General features: G+C 46.3%; 1 protein-coding gene across 11 annotated transcripts in view; it reads right to left on the bottom strand.

The window, feature by feature from the left end:
- Window positions 1-24,330, bottom strand: part of LOC119165484 (solute carrier family 26 member 6-like) — a 152,769-nt gene that overhangs the window by 8,139 nt on the left and 120,300 nt on the right. For 10 of the 11 annotated variants that reach the window (XM_075872585.1, XM_075872591.1, XM_037417654.2 and 7 more), the window contains 2 exons: window positions 18,861-18,957; window positions 17,698-17,752 (listed from right to left, as the gene is read on the bottom strand). In XM_075872585.1, the coding sequence (XP_075728700.1) occupies window positions 17,698-17,752; window positions 18,861-18,957 (152 nt within the window). Of the gene's footprint in view, window positions 1-17,697; window positions 17,753-18,860; window positions 18,958-24,330 lie in introns of those variants that run through there. The other variant, XM_075872589.1, reaches the window with a different exon arrangement.

Genomic DNA, 24,330 nt, shown 5'->3' with positions numbered 1-24,330 from the left:
TATGACATCACCCCCTTTTCCGAGAAAGTTGTTTGCAACTATTCTACTACAAGGGCGCGGGGCGAAAAAATGGTCACTGCACTGCACGGTCACTGCACGGTCCCTGCACTGCACTGCATTGTCTTAGGGGTCGCATGTACATAGTAGCAGAATGTTCACAGAAGGCTGCTTACAGTTCGGTTGGAAAACTACCGTACAAGTAGGGTTGCTATGTCGCAACTAGGAGTCAACTATTCACGACTGAGGCCTAGTAGTATTAAGAACCACGTTGCTACCTAAACGGCCGTTATGCGCGACTCAAGTAGTCGGCTCCAACATTGTCACAACCTTTGATGTAATGAACTGTGAATGAGTACTCCTGCATAAGGAGACTCCACCTCAACACTCTGTTGTTCACGTGTTTGGCGGAATTTAAATACTGTAATGGTTGGTGGTCTGACTGAATGACAAAAGGTTTGCCATAGAGGTAAATATGAAATTTTTGCACTGCCCAAACAAGTGCAAGGCATTCCCGTTCTATTGTTGAATAGTGGGTTTCTCGGGGCAATAAATTACGACTTGCGTAAGCAACTGGATGCAGCACCTGGCCCTTTCCCATCTGGAGCAATACTGCGCCCAGGCTTGTATTGGAGGCATCCGTACGAAGAACGAACTCCTTCGAGAGGTCGGGAGCAAGGAGGATGGGAGCCTCACCGAGCTTCCTCTTGAGGGCCGTAAACGCTTCCTCTTGATGTGCGCCCCATGAAACAGTGTGGCTTTGTCCCTTTCTTGTAAGGTCCGTCAGCGGCTTGGTCAGTTCGGCGTAGTTAGGTATAAACTTCCTGTAATAGCCGGTCAAGCCAAGAAACGACTGCACTGCTTTCTTCGTTGTAGGTCGTTTCGCGGCAAGAATCTTGTCTAGCGTTTTGAGAAGCGGTTCAACTGTAGTCTCCCCGATTCGGTGTCCCAAGAAGGATATGCTTCGCTCTCCTATCTCACATTTACTTGGTTTTATGGTGAGGTGAGCTTGGTTAATTCGTTCAAAAACTTGTCTGAGGGTGTCGATGTGCTCTTGCCAAGTATCGGTCGCAATGATGACATCGTCGAAATAATGGTGAACGTTGTCAACACCACCCAGTACTGATCTCATAAGGCGCGCGAATACTGCTGGCGCCGTTTTAATGCCAAAAGGCATGTAGAGGAAGTGATAGAGCCCAGACATGCTGGAGAAAGCAGTTTTTTCACGACTGTTTGGATCCATCGGTACTTGCCAGTACCCTTTCGTGAAATCAAATTTGGAGAAAAACTGCTTTTGTCCAACAAGTGCAAGAACTACATCGATGCGTGGTATTGGCTCGCAGTCGGGGACCAGAATCTTGTTCAATTCTCTGAAGTCTATGCACAACCTAATCGTGTTGTCCGGTTTCTTCACCACGACAATGGGAGCGTGGTACGGCGACTGAGACCGCTCAATAATACCGAGTTTCAGCATCTCTTGCACTTCCTTTTCTACTCTTTCTTGCAAGGCAAGGGGGATGGGGTACTGCGGAACATGCACAGGCTTATTGGAGGTCAGACGTAGCGAACACTCCACGAGTGCTGTTTTCCCTGGTAAGTCAGAAAAAATGTCCGCATACTCTTGAAAAAGTGCTTGCACATTCTGAACTTGTTCAGCAGTGAGGTGTGGTGATAGCTTGACATCCGTGCTGAACTGCGTGCGATACAAGCTCAATATGGGCATTTGTTTGACTTCGTCTTCTTCTTCGGGGAGATTTTCGTGGAGCTCTGCAACAACTGACACCTGTTGTGGTTCCGTCACTTCGCGCTCTTCGTATTTTTTGAGCATGTTCATATGGAAAATCTTGTTTTTCCCAAACACATCGATGACGTAGTCGACATCATTTTTCCGTTCGATGACTTGGAACGGCCCTTTCCACTGCATTAACAGCTTGTTGGAGTCAGTCGGGAGCAGAATTAAAACCTTGTTGCCTGGGCATAATTTTCTAGGGCGACTTTTCCTGTCATAATAGGTTTTCTGCTTCACACGAGCCTTCTCCAGCTGTTCATGGGCTATCTTGCAAGTCTCCTCTAGGCGATTGCGCAAATCAAAGACGTAGGTGTAAGTCGTCCGCGTTTCTGCGTCTAGCCCCTCATTTGTCCACAGTTCTCTCAGCACGGTTAGCGGTCCTCGGACGTGGCGGCCGTAAATGAGCTGAAACGGAGAGAACCCGAGGCTTGTCTGTGGAACTTCCCTATATGCAAAGAGTAGCGGAGCTAGGTACCTGTCCCAAGATCGAGGTCTCTCTTGGCACATTCTCTTTAGCATTGTCTTCAGGGTGCCATTAAATTTCTCCACGAGACCGTTCGCCATCGCATGATATGGGGTTGTCTTTAGCATCTTCACGGAGAGAAGCCTGCTAACCTCGTTCAATAATTCTGAGGTAAAACTTGCCCCTTGGTCGGTGACGATTTCCTTTGGTAAGCCGATGCGGGAAAACATCTCGATGAGTGCTTCCGCAATGTGAACTGCATCGATTGCGGGCAATGCTACAGCGTCAGGGTAGCGAGTCGCAAAATCGATAAGTGTCAGAACATATCGGTTCCCACGGTCCGATCTTGGTGAAAATGGTCCGATTAAATCAACCGCGACCCTTTCAAAAGGTGTCCGGATAAGAGGCATGTTGCCTAGTGGTGCGACTCCAACTTTTCCTTTAGGGGTAGTTCTCTGGCACTTGTCGCAAGACTTGACAAAGCGCTTTACGTCTCCGTTCAGGTCAGGCCAATAAAATCCTTCTAGGACACGATCAGTAGTTCTTTTGATGCCTTGGTGTCCCGCCATGATACTGCCATGAGCAATGTCCAGTATGCCTACCCGGAACGCTTTCGGAGTGACCAGCTGTTTAAACGTCCTGCCAGTGGCAAGGCGGTAGCGTCGATAAAGCAATCCTTTATCTTCGATGAAATCGTAACAGTGGCCCTTTCCCGATTTGAATTCTTTATTCACTTTAGCAAAGACAGCTTTGAGTGTCGGGTCATTTCGCTGTTCCTCGGCGAGTTGGGCTCTGGTAACGTCAGGTAAGAGCGTTGTTGACACGTACAAAGGCCTGATATTTTCTTGACCTTGTTGATTGGCTTTGGTTTTTGCCACGCTTGAAGAAGCAGATCTTGAGGTGACAGGTGACTTGGTCGGGTGTGCTTGCGCAGGTAACTCATCCACCTGGGTATGAGTCGCCTGTTTCCAGTCAGAATCTGGATCGTATGGTCCTCTGACGCCTGGAAGATTTCCCAGCACAAGGTCATAGAGGGGTTGATCCATACACGCCACTTTCAGCATCCCTGTGCAGTACGGCGTGTTGACTTGTACAATAGCTTCCGGGAGATGGCTAGTTGACCTGTCTAGGAGAACGACACTGATTTTCTTGCCTGTCAGGCACACATCAGGAACGAGCTCCCGTCGGACGATTGCCGTGTTGCATCCCGTATCGCGTAAGACTCGAACCTCTCTTCCTAGCAGCAGACCTTCGACCACTGGCATCCCGTCGGCCAGGAAACGTATTGTACCCTGCACGTTCCTGTCGTCGTGGTGACTTGAGCAAGGAATCTTCCCTCCTGGACGCTTGGCTGTTTTTCTAGCACCAGCCCGGGCAGAGTCAGGTTCGCTAAATGCGCACGAAGAACTCGGTTTGTTGTTCCCATGCTGGTTTCGGCAAGTTTCTGTGACATGTCCCGTTTTACCGCACAACTTGCATTTCAGCATCGGCTTAGGTGGATTGCGGCAGTCAGGAGCCAAATGTCCGAAACGATGACACAGGATACACTTGAGTTGCGGTTTCCGCGACGCTTCGGTAGGCTTTCCACTGGATTCTTTCGCGGGGTCAGGACCTTTTCCTATATTAGTCAAATTCTGCGCCTCAAGGAAGCGATCCGTCAAATTAGCGAGTTCATCTAGTGACTTGCACTCTCGCTCTTTTAAGAAAACAACCAGCTTTGGATGGCAACAACGCAAAAATTGCTCAGAGATTACGTGATCCCTTAGACCTTCATAGGTTTGGGATACGTTTGCCATGTCTATCCAATGGTCGAAATAACTGGTAATTCTTGCTGCTAACTGTCGTCCAGTTTCACCATCTGCTGCTCGTGCTTTCCGAAACTTATCTTGGTAGCCTTGAGCCGTAAACTGAAATCTCTGCAGTAGAGCTTTCTTTACTTTTTGGTAGTCCAGCGAATCAGCGGCAGTCATTCGGCCTATCACGGTTAACGCGTCCCCCGTTAGGCACAGGCTAACAGCGAGACCCCATTTTTCTTGCGGCCAATCCTGTCTTGTGGCTACGCGCTCGAATCGCTGCAGATACGCGTGCAGATCATCGCGTTTCTCGTCAAATACAGGCAGTAACATCTGCGGATTGAGGGGTGAGGAGGTGCTGGGCGCAGTCAAAGCGTCATTAGCTGCTACAGGCATATTCTGAGCTCCTTCCTGAAGCTTTAGCTTAAGCTGCAGAATTTCACGCTGCCTCTCGTCAGCTTCTTTGGCTGCCTCTCGCTCTGCAGCTCTCTCATCCCTTAGCTTAGCCTGTTGGGCCTCAATCCACTTGTTTAGCTCTGCACCCGAGAACCCTAGTTGGAGCCCTATAGCGGCGAGTTTTTCCAAGTCCATGGTGCAGTCTGAACGTGTGTCTGCCTCGAGCGAAACTGTCTTCTTTCCCTGGTTTAACGAGCGGATCCTGGCAGGCTCGCCAGTTTGTGATGTTATTGGGGCAGGACCGCTCCAGAAAGAATCAGACAGCACGCCAGTGCACAAACACACGTCCAACTTCTATTGTACCCTTCACACATGGACAACCCACACATTACGAAATTCCTAACACAAAAACACGCGGCTAAACTAAATGAATAAGTAGAACGTTCGGCCTACAGTTCAGGTCGTCGGGGTAGTAGCCTGGGCCGTCGTTGATGCCCCGTCGGCAACATTCAGTGGCGAAGTCGACGTTGGGCGGCGTCGTCACCTGCAGTGACGAAGTCGGGAGACGCAGGGTCGCCGCATCGAACTCCAGTGGCTCAGCGCCACTGTCGACGAACTGGAGCCGACGACTCACGTGTTCCGGCGGCAGGGAGTTGTGCCCTTGAGCACCTGTAGTCCGCCTCGGAAACCCACGCCAGCCCTCCTGGAACAACGGCGCAAGGGCAGGTTCAGGCACCCGGCGCCAGCTCTCCACGACCAGCGGGACAAGGACAGGTTCAGGAACCTGGCGCCAGCTCTCCTAGACCGGTCGTCTAGCGGAGGCTGAGCTGTCCACTCGGCTAGTACGAGTGTCGCGACGTGGCCTGGGTCGTACCTATGGGCCAGACGCCCAACGAGGTAGTCCTGCCTCGAACGACGTACCTCTCGCACTGCCGAAGGCACGGGTCACGCACGCTCGAGGCCGCGCCTCACGAGCTGTCGTCTTCCTCGTAGGCACCGCCCGGCACATACACGCACACATCACATCCTCTTCGCCACCGCATGGCACACTATTGTCGTTTTTTTTTTAGTTTCTGTTTCGCGCCCGCGCAGCACATATTATGACACTCACGGCAGATGGTGGGAGACCGGCAAGTCGACGGCTTCGTCGAAGCTGTGGCAGTGATCGGTTGGTAGTTGAAGCGCTTACCCAGCACTTCCAGTACTCTGTTGCGCTTGAAAGAGACCGGTAAAGGTTTAGAGGGGCCGTTTATTCAGTCGTGAGGGGCAGCTCAGAAGCGGCCGACTGGTTAGAGATCCTTCTGATACTCTTCTTCCTTCCTCGCTCCGGGCGACAAGTGCGTTCACCGTATTAGAAAGGAACATATAAATTACGTTACAATTATTTCAGATGGTCTTTATGCTTGAGGTCACAGAGTGGGTGTTCTCACCAAGCGTTATTGTATAGTAAACTATTGTTGTCATTGTTCTGAGGTCAATTTTCTGGGATGTAGTGCACTCCTAGCTTAAGAACTCAGCTGTTTTTGAAATGTCAATGTTTCACTTCAACAGCAAAAAAATTCGGCAGAACCTGCGTATGTTACATGGCAATTGATGTTTCTCGAATGATGTCGATAGAAGGTGATAGTTTCGTGATTTTTTATTCAGTGCAGTGTTACAAAGCGGCGCTCAAGATATGTGCAAGTGCAGCGCATACGTATGCAAACATGTGCATCCGCTTTAAATGCGAAGCATTTCTTAGCGAACTTCGGCAACTTTGAGAGTATCTATCTATCTATCTATCTATCTATCTATCTATCTATCTATCTATCTATCTATCTATCTATCTATCTATCTATCTATCTATCTATCTATCTATTTGTCTGTCTGTCTGTCTGTCTATCTATCTATCTATCTATCTATCTATCTATCTATCTATCTATCTATCTATCTATCCGCCTAAGACATTTAGCACTACTGGCCGTTTCGATAATGATATCGAAACCAAGCTTGGTATGGCCTAACATACCTGTACGAAGAACATATTTCACTTGTCACAACATGAAATCATGACATGTATGTCAATATTGTCATGATTTACATTTCATGGTCCTGCAGCTCTTCCGGTGGTTTCGTCCTCATGGCATGTTGCAAAAACAGTATGGTGTGACATGATTGCATGCCGAATACCAACTGACTGACCCTGTCATGAAAATTATGACATGCGTGTCATGTAACAACATGACTACATGTCACGGTCATGACGCGCTCGCGGCTTTTTCGCTAGCGTCACGTATAGCAAATTTAGTATTACGGTACGTGAATGAATGACAAGGGCATGTGACTGTTGCAAACATGATAAACATGAGATGCGTGTCATATAACAACATGACTACATGCCACACTCATGATGCGCTTGCGGCCGTTTCGCTAGCTTCACGTATCCCAAATTTCGTCTTACGTCTAAAGAAGAGGCCACAGCATTTCGGAGACTTCAAGCTAACATCTATACACCGGGCACCCTACTGCATAGCCTACCCAACGCTATACGCCTACAACTGCCCGATATGTGACGTGCAAGGCACACTGTCCCACCTACTACTCGAGTGCCTGTGGCGCCACGAAGATGCCAATACCAAGTCCGCAACGACTGCACGTGTCGACTCCCCAGCCGAGACGTGGGAGCCCCAGGTTGCCGCACGCGACTTAGACGACCGATGAGGACTTGTCGCTAGGGCCCGGGAGGCTATTGCGCCCTGAGGATTCCTGAAATAAGGGACCCTTCCACTTAGGGTGACCCCGAGCACACGAACTCGGGAACACTGTTTCGAAAAATAAATGTTTATTTCTTCATCATCATCATCATCATCATCATCATCATTGTATTACGTGACGTCAATAGATGACGAAGGTATGTGACTGGTGCAAACATAATAATCACGAGATGCGTGTTATGTGAGAACTTGACTACATACCACAGTCATGGCGCCAATACATTTCGGCATGACGTGGTGCGCGTGCTTGCCGGCGTTGATTTCGTCGTGTCACGCCGGCCTTGCCAGGCCAGGCTCCGGTCTCCCCATATACTCGCAGGCACGCACCGCACTGCGTTGCATTTACGCATGCGCATTCCAGCTCGTCCAGCATCCCTCGGTCACGAAAAGGGAGAGACGGAGTGTTGTCTGGCTAACGCATCAGCGCGAAATGCAGCATGACGCTTTTTGCGCCGGTTGCTGTCGGGCCGCGCCGACGGACGCTGGTGTTGAGACGCGGCGCTCGGCATAGCTGCGGAAGTGAAAAAGTCGCGTCCCAAACAACAACTGAACTTTTATTATCACCCTTTGTCTCGAAGATCACTTTCTCGTGCGGCCGCCTGCGCTCTCTGCCCCGCAGCAGAAGCGCCGCTTTGCGTCGCCACAGGACTCCCCCCCCCCTAGTGAGTGCACGCACAACGGCCGCACTCGGACGACCCACTGCGGTTTATAAGTTCATGCGCACTGGGGGTCTCGTCAACGTCCACTCCGCGTGAACCGTTTGAGGACTTGTTGGGGCTGCGCTACGTGGTCTGCGGGGTGTGCCTGCGAAGATAGAGCTCGAGGTGGGGCAGGTGTTTCGCTGTCGGAGTCCTCGTGTGCTGATTTTACGCGGTCTGGAGAAACCACGTCGTGACGACCACTTCTGTCGATTGTAATGTGCTTGTCTGCCTGTCGCAGAACCTAGAAAGGCCCGTCATACGGAGGCCGGAGTGAACGCTGTACGGCGTCGTGTCTCACAAACACGTGAGAACAGGAGGAGAGTTCCCGGTCTATGTAGACTGGCGGGCTGTGGCGGACGTGGAGGAGCAATGCGTAGCTTGCTCGCAGTCGAATGGCATAGTCCGCGTTTGTGTTAACGTTCTCGTCCTTTCTAGTGACGAAAAACTCCCCTGGGAGGCGAAGCGTTGTTCCGTACACAAGGTCAGCAGCGCAACATCCAATATCTGCTTTCAGAGCCGTTCAAACACCCAACAGAACAAACGGCAGTGCCTCCACACAACTGTGACTCGCAGCAGCCGTCAAGATCGTCTTCAGATGACGATGGAACCCTTCCACTACACCGTTGCTTATCGGATGGCAGGCCGTTGTTCTGATGCGGGAAGTACCCAAGAGCCGGGTGACGCTTGCGAATAGGGTGGACTCAAACTGTGTTCCGCGATCCATAGTCACGGTTGCCGGCACTCTGAAGCGGGCCACCTAGTAGAAGATAAATGCGCGGGCGATGGTCTCAACAGTCATGTCTGGAATGGGCACGACCTCCGGCCATCGCGTGAAGTGCTCGATGCAGGTTAGCAAGTAGATATCCCCTGACAAAACCGCAGTCGTCTCACAATGTCAAAACGCACATGGGTAAATCAACAGTCCGGCAGAGGGAAGGATCCCAAGGGGGTCACAGTATGTCGCTGAACTTTGGAGCGCTGGCATGCGAGGCACTCTCGTGTCCAGTGTCGGAGATCCCGGTTTATTCCTGGCCACACGAACCTCGCGGTGCTTCGCCGTTGCGTAGCTCCAATTCAAGTGTGCGCCAGGCTGTGCAGCGTCAGAAATGCTGCGACGGAGGTTCGAGGGGACGAACAGTTGGGCCCTGCCTGTAGACATGTCGCAGCATACAGATCCCGTGGGTTCTGCCAACCATTTCATCTTCAAGACGCTGGTTGAAGACGTCAATAGCCGCTTCAATTCTCCATCGCTGCGTTGAGCCGTCGTAAATGTGGTTAAGTCCACGTCCTCGGCAGGCTGATGGCATTCCCTGGACCGCGCGAAAGAGCGTCGGCAGCAGCATTATCCGTGCCACTGGCATATATCTGTCGTGAATTCTGCGATGTACGACATTTGGCGGAGCTCCCGTGTCACGTGCGCTCCAGAATCGGAGTTCGCGCGCAATGCGTCGGTGAGTGGCTTGTGATCCGTGAACACAAAAAATTATTGATCTTCCACATAATTTCAGAAATGCCGGATGGCCGTGTATATAGCCAAGAGTTCCCTACCAAAGGTGCTCTACCTTCGTTCGGACGGGCTGAGTTCTCTGGAGAAGAAGGAAATTGTTCGCCACACTCCGCTCACCCTCTGCTGCAACACGGCTCCAATCGCTGCATCGGAGGCGTCCACCATGAAGCATTGAGGATTATCCGGCTGCGGATACGTGAGCATGGTAGCATTTGCGACAGCTTCCTTAATCATCCGGAATTCTTGTGTGGACTGGTTGTTTCACTGAATAATGGCAGTTGGCTTAGATCCAGATGCCGCAAGTAGGCTGTGGAGAGGGTGAAGGATGTTGGCGTATTTCGGGATAAACCTACGGTAGAAATTCACGAGTCCCAGGTGCTCTCGAAGCTGGCGGAAGTTTTTCGGCAGTGGAAACTGCCGTACTGCTTCCACCTTGTCCTTCTGGGGCTGTGCTCCAGCACTTTAAATGCTGTGGCCCAAAAAATCATAGTGTCGGTGCCCCAAGCGCGCACTTTGTCGTATTGATAACGATGCCGTCCTTTGTCAGTCGCTGAAGTATGTAGCGCAGATACCACTCATCACAAGATCATCAAGGTATACCTTGCAAAAGTCGAGGCCATGGACAACGCCATCCATAAATCGTTGAAAAGTTTGGCCGGGGTTGTGTAAGCCGAAAGGCATGCGTAGGAACTCGAACATTCCGAACGCCGTTGTTATTGCGGTCTCGAGAATATCCTTCGGTGCTACGGGTATCTGAAGATATACTCGCACTAGATCTATTTTAGAGAAAATGGTAGCACCATGCATGAAGGAGGTCAGGTTATGAATGTGCGGGACACGGTAACAGTCTGGCACGGTTAACCGGTTCAGCGCTCGATAGCCCCCGCAAGGGCGCCAATCCCCGTCTGTTGATTTTGGGACCACGTGAAGAGGTGACGCATATGGGCTGGATGAAGGACGTACTATTCTGAGTTTCATCATGTGGGCAATTGCCTGTCGAGTCAATCACAGCTTCTCGGGTGACAGGCGCCGTGGTAGAGCATAGACAGGTGGGCCTGTGGTTTCGATGTGATGCGGGACACCGTGCTTTACTTCTGGAAATGCCCGTGGCTCTCGCGTCAGCTCTGAGAACTTTTGTATTATTGTGGTGAAGTACGCTTCTCCAGCCGGACTAGGCAAGGCCGGGCTGATGGGGGGAAGGGGAGCAACACGGCGTGCCTTGTACCGCTCCCCGAGAAACAGGAACTTGAAGCCGTTAGATGCGGACGTCGACGAACAGCCCGAAGAACTGGAGAAATTCTGCGCTTATACTATGGCAAATTTGACATCAGCAGCTATGAACACCAACCTAACCGTTCTGCCAAAACCAAACTTCAGTGACAGTGAACGACGGCCATATGTTATTAGCAGCTTGTTATTGACAGCTTGCAAGGGCGATGCACTAGGTTTCGTTCTTTCAGCTTGTGACGCCAGTATAACGCTCACCTCGGCGCCTGTGTCAACTAAGAAACGCACTCTGTTGTTGCGACCGGTAATAAAGAATACCAAGGGATGACTTGGAGGCAACGTAGTAGCACTGGTCGCCCTCAGTGCCTGCTGCGGCTGTTTCCCGAGTGCACGCATGGTAGGACATATTTACGCGCACTACTTCCGAACCTCCGAAGATACCAGCAGATATGCTCATGCTGCTTTTGCGATAGCGGCGTCTTAGGCTCGGTTATCGTTTGCGCCCTCCTGTTTGCGTGCAAAGCTTTCGGCAAGTCGACAAATCTCTTCATGCATCTCTTGAAGTTCGTTTCGAGGCTGTTGCGCTCGCACGGTGGCCATGGGTGTGGGTGGGGCATTGCTACCAGTTTGTCAGCAAGTTAGTTGGCTGCGGTTAAATTCTTGTGGTCTGAAGCCGCGCGCGACGACTTTGCAGACGTCTGAAGGCAGCTTTTGCAAAAAAAAAGTTCTCGGAGCAATACTCCATCCATCATGGTTGTTGCCTCGCCGAGCAACTATCGCATGTGCCGCAAAAGCTGACTAGAGGTACGGTCGCCGAGTTCCGTGCTGTGCAGCAATTGCTGCAGTCGTTGTGGTTCGGAGGGCGTAATTCGGCGAACAATGGTTTCTTTTAGCGTTGCATATGCGTTTTCGACAGGTGCATGGTGCGAGTTTCACTGGCTATGCGGGCGGCAGACTGCTGACTGCCTAGTGGTATTTCGTAAGGTCTGCGGTGGTTCGTCTCGCTGTGAACTGAGATTCCACTTGTATGAACCAAAGTGCGGGGTCCGCAGTCCAAAAAGGGGCAACTTTTTGTCGACTGAGGATACTGTTGGAGGGGCGTCAGTCATGGACGTTGAATCCATATTGCAGCTGGTTTGACACTCCAGTCCCTGCGTCTGTATTCTGGGTCACCAATGTTGAGACGTGGCGCTCGGCAAGCCGCGCAAGTGAAGACCTCACGTCCCAAACAACAACTGACTTTTATTATAACCCTCGTTTCGAAGATAACTTTCTCGTGCGGGCACATGCGCTCTCAGCCCCGCACCAGAAGCGCCGCTTTGCGTCGCCACACTGGTCACGCCGGTCGCGCCTGACGTCCGACTATAGAGTGCTTCCGTTTTGCTAACGTAGCGTTGCTGTGACCAGCGTGCAGGCGCGTCAACGCTACATTGGAGTATATTGGGTCTTTGATGGTGCGCTTGCCGCCGTTTTCCTAACACCACATATAAAAAATTTGGCGTTGCGTGACATCAATGGATGACGAAAGTATATGACTGGTACAATCGCGATAATGCTGAAAAGTGTGTCATTTAGGAAAATGACAACATACCACGCTCATAGCGCGCTCTTGGCCGTTTTGCTAGCTCACATGTACTAAATTTGATATCACATGACGTGAATAGATGAAGAACGTAAACGACACATTCAAAAATGATAATAATGACACGTAAGTCATGTACGGCATACTTCCACCTCGTAACCAAGTGCTGATATTGGAGTCACATATCGACCTTCCTCCTTTGTGCTTTGCATATCATCGATTCCCACTGTACGTGGGATCTGCCAATGTTTATATAACTAGTTGTTTACAATGCCGTTATATTATCATCAGCAACAAAAAGATTAGCAACACCAGAAGTGGTCAGCTTTTATGAAGCGCTTGTGGTCGCGAAGATGGTGCCCTTGGAAACTGCTACCTAAGCCAACTTCAGCGGACGGCGCATAACCACAATTGAGATTGACCTGACGTGACGGTTGTACCATAGGTGTAGGTATCTATTGTTTATAAAATCGAATAGCCAGCACTGACCACAAACATTAGGTTCCAATTGAATAGCATTTACAAAGCTTGGCGTACATATGAAGTAGTAAAATACTTCATTGCCACGTAGAATGTTTAGGTTCGAGTCTTGATAGGACCCTACATATCTTTTTTGCATTGAGAGGATCAACACTGTCAATGTGACTTGTTTTTTAACGCCCAATTTAAAACATTAGCCATGTGTGTTTGGCCGTTTCTGGGTAGATAATAAATGTCAATCCTCTTTAACACATACCTTCACACCAGTGACACATGGCTACTGTCTGGCGGAAAGGGCTTTAAAACGCACATGACGGGATTGTGACATTATTTATGTCATGCCCAGCTAGTGATTTGAAGCTATGTAGTGATTCTAATTTTCATTGATCCAGATTTGCGGGAACATAGATAGATAGAGAGATAGATAGATAGATAGATACATAGATAGATAGATAGATAGATAGATAGATAGATAGATAGATAGATAGATAGACAGACAGACAGACAGACAGACAGACAGACAGACAGACAGACAGACAGACAGACAGACAGATAGATAGATAGATAGATAGATAGATAGATAGATAGATAGATAGATTAGATAGATAGGCAGATAGACAGACAGACGGACAGACAAACAAATTGATAGATAAATAGATAGATAGATAGATAGATAGATAGATTTTTTTTTCTACAATGGGGTTTACTACTGATACAGAGGGAGGTCCCAAAGTCAAGAGACTGTACAGGGGACCTCCCATAAGAGCTGAGTAAACAAAAGTACTTTAACGCAACAAAGATGTGTACACAAAGTAAACACTCAAAAAGAAGCAATTAACACTGAAACATCGTTGGATTATTTAAAAATTACAAAAGAAAGCAGAGATGATGAAATGATGAAATGACTATGCTAAATGCAGATAATTCCGAAGGTTGATTTTGAATGCGTGGAAATTGGAGATATTTTTAACATGGCATGGTAATGAGTTCCATAGTTGTGTGGCTGAAAAGTTAGTAGTGAACTTACCATAATTAGTTCTGGGTTTCGGTAATAAGAAGCTATTGCTGGATGCGAAACGTGTTGACAAAGAGTAAGGATACTGGCTTTTGATGATTATAGGGAACGGGAGCTTTCCGCTGATGGATTTGTGGATTAGTATTGCGAGGGAATATTTATGTAGTTTTCCCACCGACAGAATACCGTTAGAGGTGAGCAAAGGCAATGCTTCTGATGTGTAGGTGCTATGTGTCATGATGCGAATAGCCTGATTTTGAGTGTGTTGCAATGGAGATAAATGGACTGGATACGTGTTTCCCCATGATGATATGCAATAATTAATATACGTATGAATGAAAGCGTAATAAAGGGATATTAGTGTGTTCATATGGAAAAAATTGCGAACTTTAATTTATATCCTAATGCCATAAGCTGTCTTCTTTGTTAACGATGAAACATGCTCATCAAATTTTAGGTGCTTATCTAATGTGACTCCGAGAAACATGACACTGTCAGTAGGATAAAGTGTGTTTGAAGCGAAAGTTAAAGATGGTGAACCTGAATAAATCCTATGCTTAGAAGAAAAGATGACGAACTGAGATTTTGTAGCATTTATCTGTAGTTTATTTTGCCGGCACCAGGTAACTATGCTGTCCGCGTCGTGGTTAAGCTTGTAGATTAATGAATCAAGGTGGTTATCTGAGCAGAAAATAGTAGTGTCGTCAGCGTAAAGAATACAGTCAGATGATTTTAGGCATTGTGAAAGATCATTGATGTATATTAAAAATAAGAGAGGTCCTAATATTGATCCCTGCGGTACCCCAATGTTACTTGTTTTAGGGTGTGAGTAAGTGTTAGATATAGACACAATATATTCTCTATCTTTTAAGTAGTTACGTAGTAATTTCAGTGGCGGGCCTGCTATTCCAATAGACTCTAATTTAGCAAATAGTATATTGTGAACAAGTGAATCGAATGCTTTAGATAAATCAATAAAGAGCGCCCCAGTCAAATTACCTGCATCAATTGCCTGCCGGATTTTATCTGTCAAGTAAATTAATGCTAAATCAGTTGAGTATCCCTCCCTAAATCCAAATTGATTTGTTGATAAGACATGAAATTTTGAAAAATAGGAATACAAGCGTGTTACTATTAGTTTTTCAACAACTTTGCTAAAGAATGAGAGTATAGCTATAGGTCGATAATTAGATGTGAGACGCTTATCTCCCTTCTTGAAAACAGGAATTATTTTGGCTTTCTTCAAGGAACTTGGAAAAATTCCCGTGGTAAAAATAAGGTTTACTATGTGACAAAATGTTTCAGATATTAAACTTGCTATGAGTTTTATGAGAGAGGGGCGGAAATTATCAATACCGGGCCCGGTATTTTTTAGACTAGAAATGATAGTGACTATTTCTTCAGGTGTCACGGGGTGAAGGAAAAAGCTGTGAGGCATGCGTGGGTAAGGCTGGGTCAGAGGATCGTCTTCCCGTTGCTTGTCTGTACAGAAGAAGTTAATAAAAGAGTTAGCAATGTCTAAGGGATTATCGAGAAGTAGGTCTCCCGATTTTATCATTGTTATTTCGCTATGCTGGTTGGATCTACCCAAAAACGAGTTTAAAATTTCCCACTGTTTTTTTACATCATTACCGGCACACTTAATTTTATTTTCATAGTACTGTGTTTTGGCATGTTTGAGTAGTTTTCCTAAACGATTAGAATATTTTTTATACCTATCATGAAGCGCAGTATTGAACGGTTGTTTTTTTGTTTTTCTATAAAGGTTATCTTTTTTCTTCAGGCAATCAAGCAAACTGCTAGATAGCCATGGGTTACGAGGAGCTGAGAACGGTTTTTTACAGTTCATTATTTCGGTAGAATCTGCAAGGGCATTGGAAATTATCTTTGAAAATGTATCGTAGGCAGTTTCAGGGTTATCGCACGCGATGACTGGGTTCCAGTCTGTAGCAGATATTAACTCAAAGAACTTTGTTGAATTGAGCTTCTTTCTGGTTAGGCCTGTGACAATAGCGCAAGGAGTGTAATTTAAACGCACAAATATTGGATAGTGATCGGTAACAGAGGCTTCGACAACGCCGCAGTCAGGGTTAGTAAGGAGATTTAATAAAACGTGGTCAATAAGTGTACCTTGTTTATTTGCGGGACATCGAGTTGGAAGCGTAACTAGGTTTTCATACCCAAAGCCATTTAGGCAGTTAACGTATTCATTGAACAGTGTGTTGGATGGATCTAGGAGGTTAATATTGATATCGCCCATGATAATGACATTTTTCTGCTCCAATGATAATTTGTGCAACAAATTACCAAGGGCCGAGCAATAAGCACTTCCACATGATGACGGTGAACGATAGATGCAACCAACTATAAGGTTTTTTTTGTCCTGTGAAAAAAATGAATCGTGAAATTCAACCCAAACAGATTCGCAGTTAGCCACTTTGAGTGTCAAGTCAAGTCGTCTATGAAAACGCAGTTCCGAGGACACGAAAACAGCCGCACCACCATGATTACTATTATCGCGGTGACAGTATTCAGCAGAGTATGAGGGGAAGGTATACAAGTGATTATGAGATGCGGAAAGCCACGTTTCGCTAATACAAATCACAGAGAACCTGTGACTAGTTGATGATAAGAAAGTTGTGATACCATCCATGTTTTTTTGCAGACTGCGTGCATTAAAATGAATTAGTGAACGGCAGGGCAAGGAAAAATAGGTCTGAAGTTCGTGAGGTCGAATGTACGAAGCCATTTCACGTAACTGAAAGATTGACTACTAGACTGATTGCAAAATGTTAGGCAATATTGCATAAATCAGAATCGGAAGCAATGCGAATTACCTGACTGTCGGGAGACTTCCGCACCTTAATCTGGCAATTTTCCGTCCAGATGAACTGCCATCCTTTTTCTTTCTTTAAGGCAAGTGCCCTAGAGAACAAGCGCTTATTGTCTGGTGATAGGTGCTCATTCACAAATATTGCCTGTGCGTTCTCTCCTGAATACCCTATACTTCGAGTGTTCAGCAGCGCCCTTCTGGCTTTCTTCATGAACTCGTTTTTTTTTTCACGAGAGCAAAACCGCACAATTATATTCCTTTGACCGGACTTTGCAGGTATACGATGTACCGTGTCGACATCGCTAGCCGAGACCTTACAGTTGATTTTGTCGCCAATGGCAGTCAGGATTGCGGAACAATCCTCTCCTTGGGTAGAGGGCACCCCTTTTATTTCCAAGTTATTTAATCTTGAGTACTGCTCGAGGTTGGCGACTTTACTTTGAAGGGCCTCATTATCTAGATAGATAGATAGATAGATAGAATGATAGACAGATAGACATACACACAGGCAGACAGACAGACAAATAGATGGATAGATAGACAAATAGATAGATAGATAGATAGATAGGTAGACAGACAGATAAATAGATAGATAAATAGATAGATAGATAGATAGATAGATAGATAGATAGACAGACAGACAGCAGACAGACAGACAGACAAATTGATAGATTGATAGATAGATAGATAGATAGATAGATAGATAAATAGATGGACAGACAAATAGCTACATAGATAGATAGATACATACAGGCATAGATAGATAGATAGATAGATAGATAGATAGATAGATAGATAGATAGATAGATAGATAGATAGATAGATAGATAGATAGATAGATAGATGTCCCAACTGCCTGCAGTACGCAAAGAACTGTTCCGCATTTAAAAACCTTTCACCCTGACTGTATCTCCATCAAAGCTAGGTGTGGCCTTGGAATTAAGCTGCAACAGGCGGACGACGCTTTCCAGGCCGACACGACAACGAAGTTGGGTAATGTAAAATAGTCGAGGATAGCAGCAATCGTCTTTGTCCTATTGAAAAGCAGCTTTATTTGTGTGTCCTGACAATCTTCCATACTGTTTTTACATTGTAACACTATATTATATTGTTAGAATTGCTAAACTGCTTAATTGCTTAGCATTTCACAGCTATACTTACCTTGAAGGGAAGCCAAATACAGGAGACACTTGTTTTGTTTACAAATGTCCAGAACCTATAAAGATACATATGTTAGTTATTTATTTACACCATATACAGGCATGCTTTTTTCTAAATGTATAATTTTTATAGTAACGCTATAACAGCCCCACACCTGCCTTCTTCGCAGACGGGAGAACTTCTTTAGACCTAAAATTACATTTAAATGAGTAATTAACAAAAACTCTTCCTTTAATTTTGAGGTGCTAACTTAAATGTCGCGATTTGTATGCAATAGTTTTACTGTTTGAATATTTACGACATGCTCGTTTAACAACCAAGAGTTTTATGCCCTGGCTCAGAAAAAGCTCAATGATGTATTTCCATCAAATTTTACGTATTTTCAATCGAATTGTACGCAATTTGATGTCAAAGCAAAAAGTTCTGTGCACGGGCATCAAACCACTGACCTCTCAGTCCGCAGCACACCAAGCGTCAACGTCGATGCATGCACGTTTTACATTGTGCAAACTCTCGTATATTATTGCACAGCAAAGATTCAACTACTTCTGTAAGGACAAGTTTTACTTTCGTGTTATACCTATTCTAATGACGGAGGGATCAACCATATTCTTTTTCAAAAAGCTGCGAAAATGCTCGCAATCGGAGATAATAACTATTGATTTTCAAGGCGGCTTTCTAGGCAAAACTAAAACTGAGTGCTCCAAGAGCGTAGAAATTTCGTCGAACCTGCTACATCTTTCCGGAAGCTCTCGTGACAAACTTTGATAAAAGAAGCATTACAGTCGAATGGGGTAGCGGGAACCCCTTTCCTACCACACTGAATATCCGAATATGGCAGGAGCTTCTTTTGGACAATTACTTTATTGGTAAGCAAGTATGTATTACACAAGCCACAATGTTTCGAGCTAATTTTTAAACATAGTTTTTAGAACGGCAACATTGATTGTTGGCAGGTCAGTTCGTTCATATTGAGCGTGAAACAGTGCACCGAGACGGGACAGCAAGGCACAAAAATTACATATACACAGCACTGTGTGCATGCGCTTCTTATAGATTTCTGTGCCGTCTCAGTGGGCTGTTTCCTTCCCTCAGCGATATGTACGTTTGTTCCCAGTGACTAATTTGCAGTTAGTAAAGAAACAAACTTCAGAAATCCTTACATAATCGAGTGCCTGAACACCAGCGGAATCAATGTAGCTTATGGCAGAGCAATCCATGACCACCACCTTTGTGGCAACAGCTTCACTGCAAGCTTCCCTGAAACACCACAATGTCAAGAAACATTGCTTGTTCGACTGAAAAAGTATCGCATTTTTAATGAATAAGTGTGTTTGTTCCGGCAGCTTGAAGAAAGCTGGTTACGACACATATGGTTAGGACTACATAAAATACTGAATGATATAAATAAGTGAAGCGACAGAAAAAAGAGTGAAGCATGTGATTAAAAGAATCACAGCATGAGTGGGGCGAAGCGTCTGTCTGTTCGTCCATCCGTCCATCCACCTGCCCGCCTGCTCGCCTGCCTGCCGGCCTGTCTGCCTGCCTGTCTGTCTGCCTGCCTGCCTGCCTGCCTGTCTGTCTGTCTGTCTGTCTGTCTGTCTGTCTGTCTGTCTGTCTGTCTGTCTGTCTGTCTGTCTGTCCGTCTGTCTGTCTGTCTGTCTGTCTGTCTGTCTGTCTGTCTGTCCGTCCGTCCGTCCGTCCATCCGTCTGTCCGTCTGTCTGTCTGTCTGTCTGTCTGTCTGTCTGTCTGTCTGTCTATCTGTCCGTCTCTCTGTCCGTCTATCTGTCTGTCTCTCTGTCTGTCTGTCTGTCTGTCTGTCTGTCTGCCTGTCTGTATGTCTGTCTCTCTGTCCATCTGTCCGTCCGTCTGTCTGTCTGTCTGTCTGTCTGTCTGTATGTCTGTCTCTCTGTCCGTCTGTCTGTCTGTCTGTCTGTCTGTCTGTCTGTCTGTTTGTCTGTGGATATGCTGCGCTGACTTCTCTGGAGGGATTGACTGCCCTTCATCATAAGGAGCTTCATACATTAAATGTCCGTAAACCGGGGCTGTGTGGCTGAACCGAAGTTTCGAGAAGTGGACATGTCTCCACTTCTCAGAACGTCGGCTCGAGCACAACTCCTCTTCACGAATTCTTTCATCGCTAGTATACTAACAAAAGTATAAACGCCACCGCAGCATGTTTTCTATAGTGCAACGCACCCATTACTCGTGTACACGCAGGATTCAAGGATTCGGTCCGCATCAGTGGCAAGATATATCTATTCCTGTTTAACTTTCAATATATTAATAATAATATTAATAATAATAATTTATTCCAGCATTATCGGGAAAGAATACAAAACTAGTAAGGCTATCGAGGGCTAGCAAAAAGCTTCTTAATGCTTATCAAAGGCCAGTGCCCCATTTACAAAACTAAACAAGGCGAAAACAACAGTGGACAGACAACACGAATGAAGTTCTAGTGAGGAAAGGCCCATAAACACAACCATAGCTTATAGGTACACGTCTCAATACACATTTACATGACAGGACTAAAATCATGGGGGCAAAAAATTCGCTTACTTCACTTGTTATGGTAGCCTATTTAATTGTTTTCTTTATTGTATTAGCGGAGGAGTTAAGAGCCTGTGGCAACAAGTACATAAGCATTTTACGGCCATAGATTGTACGAGTGTAGAAGATGTTCCACGCGTGGCTGCTATGGGTAGCGTACGTTTCGTGTAGCGTAAGTGTAATAAACAAGTTCGGCAGTAATGTCATGACAAAATAATCAAATATAGGCTTTTTTGTGAACATCATATGATTCGATTGAAATGATTCTCAAGGGATTTTTGTGCAAGTGATTAGTATAGGACTAGTTTAAATCAGTCATTGTGGTCCATACGAGATATACATATGTAAATGTTTAGGAGAAAAGGAAATTCTATAAAAGCCATTTTATGTGCTTTGGTTGAAAGTAACGGAGGCGTGTTAGTATGCCCACTATTCTCGAAAGTGTAGAGGAAACAACAATGTGTGCGTGGTAGTGCATATTTTGTTCAAAAAGAAACCCAAGGTTTTTATTTGTGGTGCCAGTTCCATTACTTAAAGACCACAGTGCAGGATAATATTTCAAATTATTTGGCCTATTTTAGAGCAAAAAGGGCTGCTTTTTACTTTAAAACATATGTTACCTAAAGAATTCACCTGACTGCAACTTCGCAATATATAGTGAGCACCTAATTTTCGTTTTTCGCAAGCAGATGGAGATGGTAGTGTGTTAAAAATAAGGTTGTGTTGTCTGCATAAATTGCAAATGATGAATTTATGTCTATATTGAAAAATCATTCGCATATAGGCTGAACAGCAGGGGGCCAAGTATGCTTCCCCGAGGAGCACCATTTACTAAAGGTTCAAAGCATGAGTGTGAGTTCTTAATATGCACGGGTGAATTGACTATTGTTTTTAAATACGGCCTATGCATGCACCACAAAAGGAACAATATCCACGCACTTTCCGCGTTCACACTCAGCAGAATTAAATCAATAATGACAGGTCACAAAGAACTTTTGAGAAACTTCCTTTAAATAGTTCAGTTTCTAGAGGGATCGCTCGTTTCCTTTTAACATGAAGTTAGCCTTTTCTGCCTAGTTGTGCACTAGAGGTAAAGTGAAAATTAAATTCTTCATCTACTTCGTACTGACACACGAATTTCGTAGCTCAAAATCATGAATGAGACCTAAAATTTTCCATCTAGCACTTTGTCCGATATGGCGCTTCCTGGTTTTGTTTTTGTTTATCTGCCAATATAACAAAAGGCCATTTGAGGGGTGTACACATACTGATCGTGGTTTAGGCTACGAAGCGCAGGTAAGTGTTCGCGAGTAGGCGCATACTATCCAACCTACCGCATCGAACGCGATCATGCACATAGGCGAGTCGGTGTTATGAGGGGCATCTATTTACAGTGCCTACACACGCCCTTATAATTATTCGAGTAGTAGTGAGACAGCATTATTGCAATTCGTATATTGTTACCAAGTGCTTGTACGTTTTTGCATCGCGCTTTCACGGTACCGGGTGGGTAGAATTATATTGCTGCTTGAAGCGGAAATTCTATTGTGTTACCTAAAAACTGGTGGCTCTGTCTGAAGTGATTATTTCAGAAATTGTCCAGACAAGGGCGAGCAATATTGTCACGTAATATAAGAGGGGGAACACACACAATTATTTAATGAGGGCGAACTTGTGCCCAGAAAAGTAGCTATGTCACAACGAAGAGTCTGCTAAAAGCGTTCCACCTACGTGTCCCTTTCTGAACAACAACTCTGTCAGTCTTCCCGGCTCGTGCTCGTCCAGCAGAAGCATGCGCTGCTCTCCGCCAAGATGCTTGAGCACGCGCGAGGCACAATAGACGCTCACATAGTGTCTCGTTGGTTGCGAGGCACTGTAGACGCCTACTTAGCGTCCCGTTGGTCCTCTTCGTAAAATAATTAGTAGGAGCAATCTCTGTGCCGTTACTTCCCCTCCGATATGCGCATCGTCTCGATTCGTGAATTCGGAAGGTTAATAGCCGAGGGGGTAGATGTTTCATTCTCTTTCGTGGTATGGCTTCATGCGGACAACGTGGCCGACCTCCGCATGGTTTTGTCGTTTCGTGCGCTCTTGTCCGTCAGGGATTACTACATAAGTTAGGTCACTTAGCCGACGAAAGACTTTGTATGGACCAAAGTACCGTCGAAGGAGCTTTTCTGACAGTCCGCGGCGTCGTATTGGTGTCCAGTGTAGTAGTCCACATCATTGAACTGTTGTTGACTTATTCGGTGCCTTGCCAACTGGCGTGCTTCTTCAGCTTTCTGCAGAAATCGGTCAATGTCAGATGGCTTGTAGTGGTTATTGTCGACTGGAAGCATGACGTCGAGAGTTGAATTGACTAAGCGACCATAGATAAGCTGAAATGGGGTGACGCGGGTGGTCTCTTGGAGGGCCGTATTATAGGCGAACGTTGCGTAAGGCAGCATTTCATCCCACGTTTTATGCTCCAAGTCCACGTACATCAACAGCATGTCAGAGATCGTGCGATTTTTAGGCTTTCCGTTAACCCATTCGTTTGGGGATGGTACGCAGTGCTTTTCCTATGACTGGTGTTCGTCATTATCATCAAACATTGCATCAACTCTGACGTGAAGGCTGCTCCTTGGTCGGTGATTACCACCTTTGGGGCGCCATGTCGAAGAACTATACTGTGCACAAAAAAATGGCTACTTCAGCTGCCGTTCCTCGCTCAAGGCGGCCGGTTTCAGCATACCGCGTTAAGTAGTCGTTGGCGACTACTATTCACCTCTTGCTCAATGAAGACATTGGGAAGGGTCCAAAAATATCCATTCCAATTTGTTCAAATGGTGTAGCAGGCGGTTCTATGGGCTGGAGCAGGCCGGCCGTCTTCAGAAGTGGTCTTCTGCGCCTTTTACATTTGCGACATGTCTTCACAAATTGCTGCATGGACGCCAGCAGCTTTGGCCAGTAATACTTCTGATGAATTCTGGCAAATGTCCGGCTGACGCCCAAGTGACCAGACGATGGTTCATCATGACAAGCTGCTAGGATTTGGGGTCTCATTACTAATGGAACGACAAGTAAGAACTTGTCTTTGTTATGCCCGAAGTTCATTTTGTATAGCACATTTTCATGGAGACGGAATAAACATAAAGTTCTCCTAAATACACGTGGGACCTGGCCGACACGCCCTTCGAGGTGTTCGATCAATGGGAGCAGTTCTGCGCCAGCTCATTGATGCTCCACAATATCTGAGGCTTCCATCACACAGAGAAGTGTCGAGTCGTCCTCTTCTGAAGGAGTAGAGTCAAGTGGCGAGCGTGATAAGGAATCGGCATCATTGTGTTTTTGCCCAGACTGGTATACAACAGTAATGTCGTATTCTTGCAGTCGGAGACCCCATCTGGCAAGACGTCCCGTCGGGTCTTTTAAGTTCGCCAGCCAGCAAAGTGAGTGCTGGTCGTTGACGGCACGGAGCGGCCTTCCGTAGAGGTGTGGTCTGAACTTGCTAATAGCAAATATCACTGCAACAAACTCTTTTTCTGTCGCGGAATAGTTTTTTCGGCTTTTGAGAGGGTGCAGCTGGCGTAAGCTGTCACGTTTTCTTCTCCATTTTGCCATTGTACGAGTACTGCGCCGAGACTAATATTGCTCGCGCTTGTATGGAGTTCCGTGTCAGTGGTCTCATCGAAGTGGGTAAGGATCGGCGGGCTTTGCCAACGTTACTTTAATTCGTTGAAAGCTGTTTCTTGTTCTGCACCCGAAGCGAACGATTCTTCGTCTTCTATGAGTTTGTTTAGAGGTTCGGCGATTTTGGAGAAATTTTCTACAAATTGTCTGTAGTAAGCGCGTAAGCCCAAAAATCAACGCACCTCTTTCTTGTCTCTGGGCTTTCGGAATGCTGCGACCACCGCAGTCTTGTCTGGATCAGGGCCAACACCTTCCGCGCTGATTACGTGCCCAAGAAAACGAAGCTTGTCGGAGCCGAACTGGCACTTTTCTGGTTTGATTGTCAAGCTGGCTGACTGGATAGCCTGAAGCACTGACTGCAGTCTCTCTACGTGTTGGTCAAACATCGCAGAAAATACCACAACATC

Source organism: Rhipicephalus microplus, chromosome 8 (genome assembly GCF_043290135.1).
Source record: "Rhipicephalus microplus isolate Deutch F79 chromosome 8, USDA_Rmic, whole genome shotgun sequence".
Classification (NCBI taxonomy): domain Eukaryota; kingdom Metazoa; phylum Arthropoda; class Arachnida; order Ixodida; family Ixodidae; genus Rhipicephalus; species Rhipicephalus microplus.
Note: the sequence above shows the minus strand (reverse complement) of the source record. Positions and strands in the feature narration are given on the sequence as shown.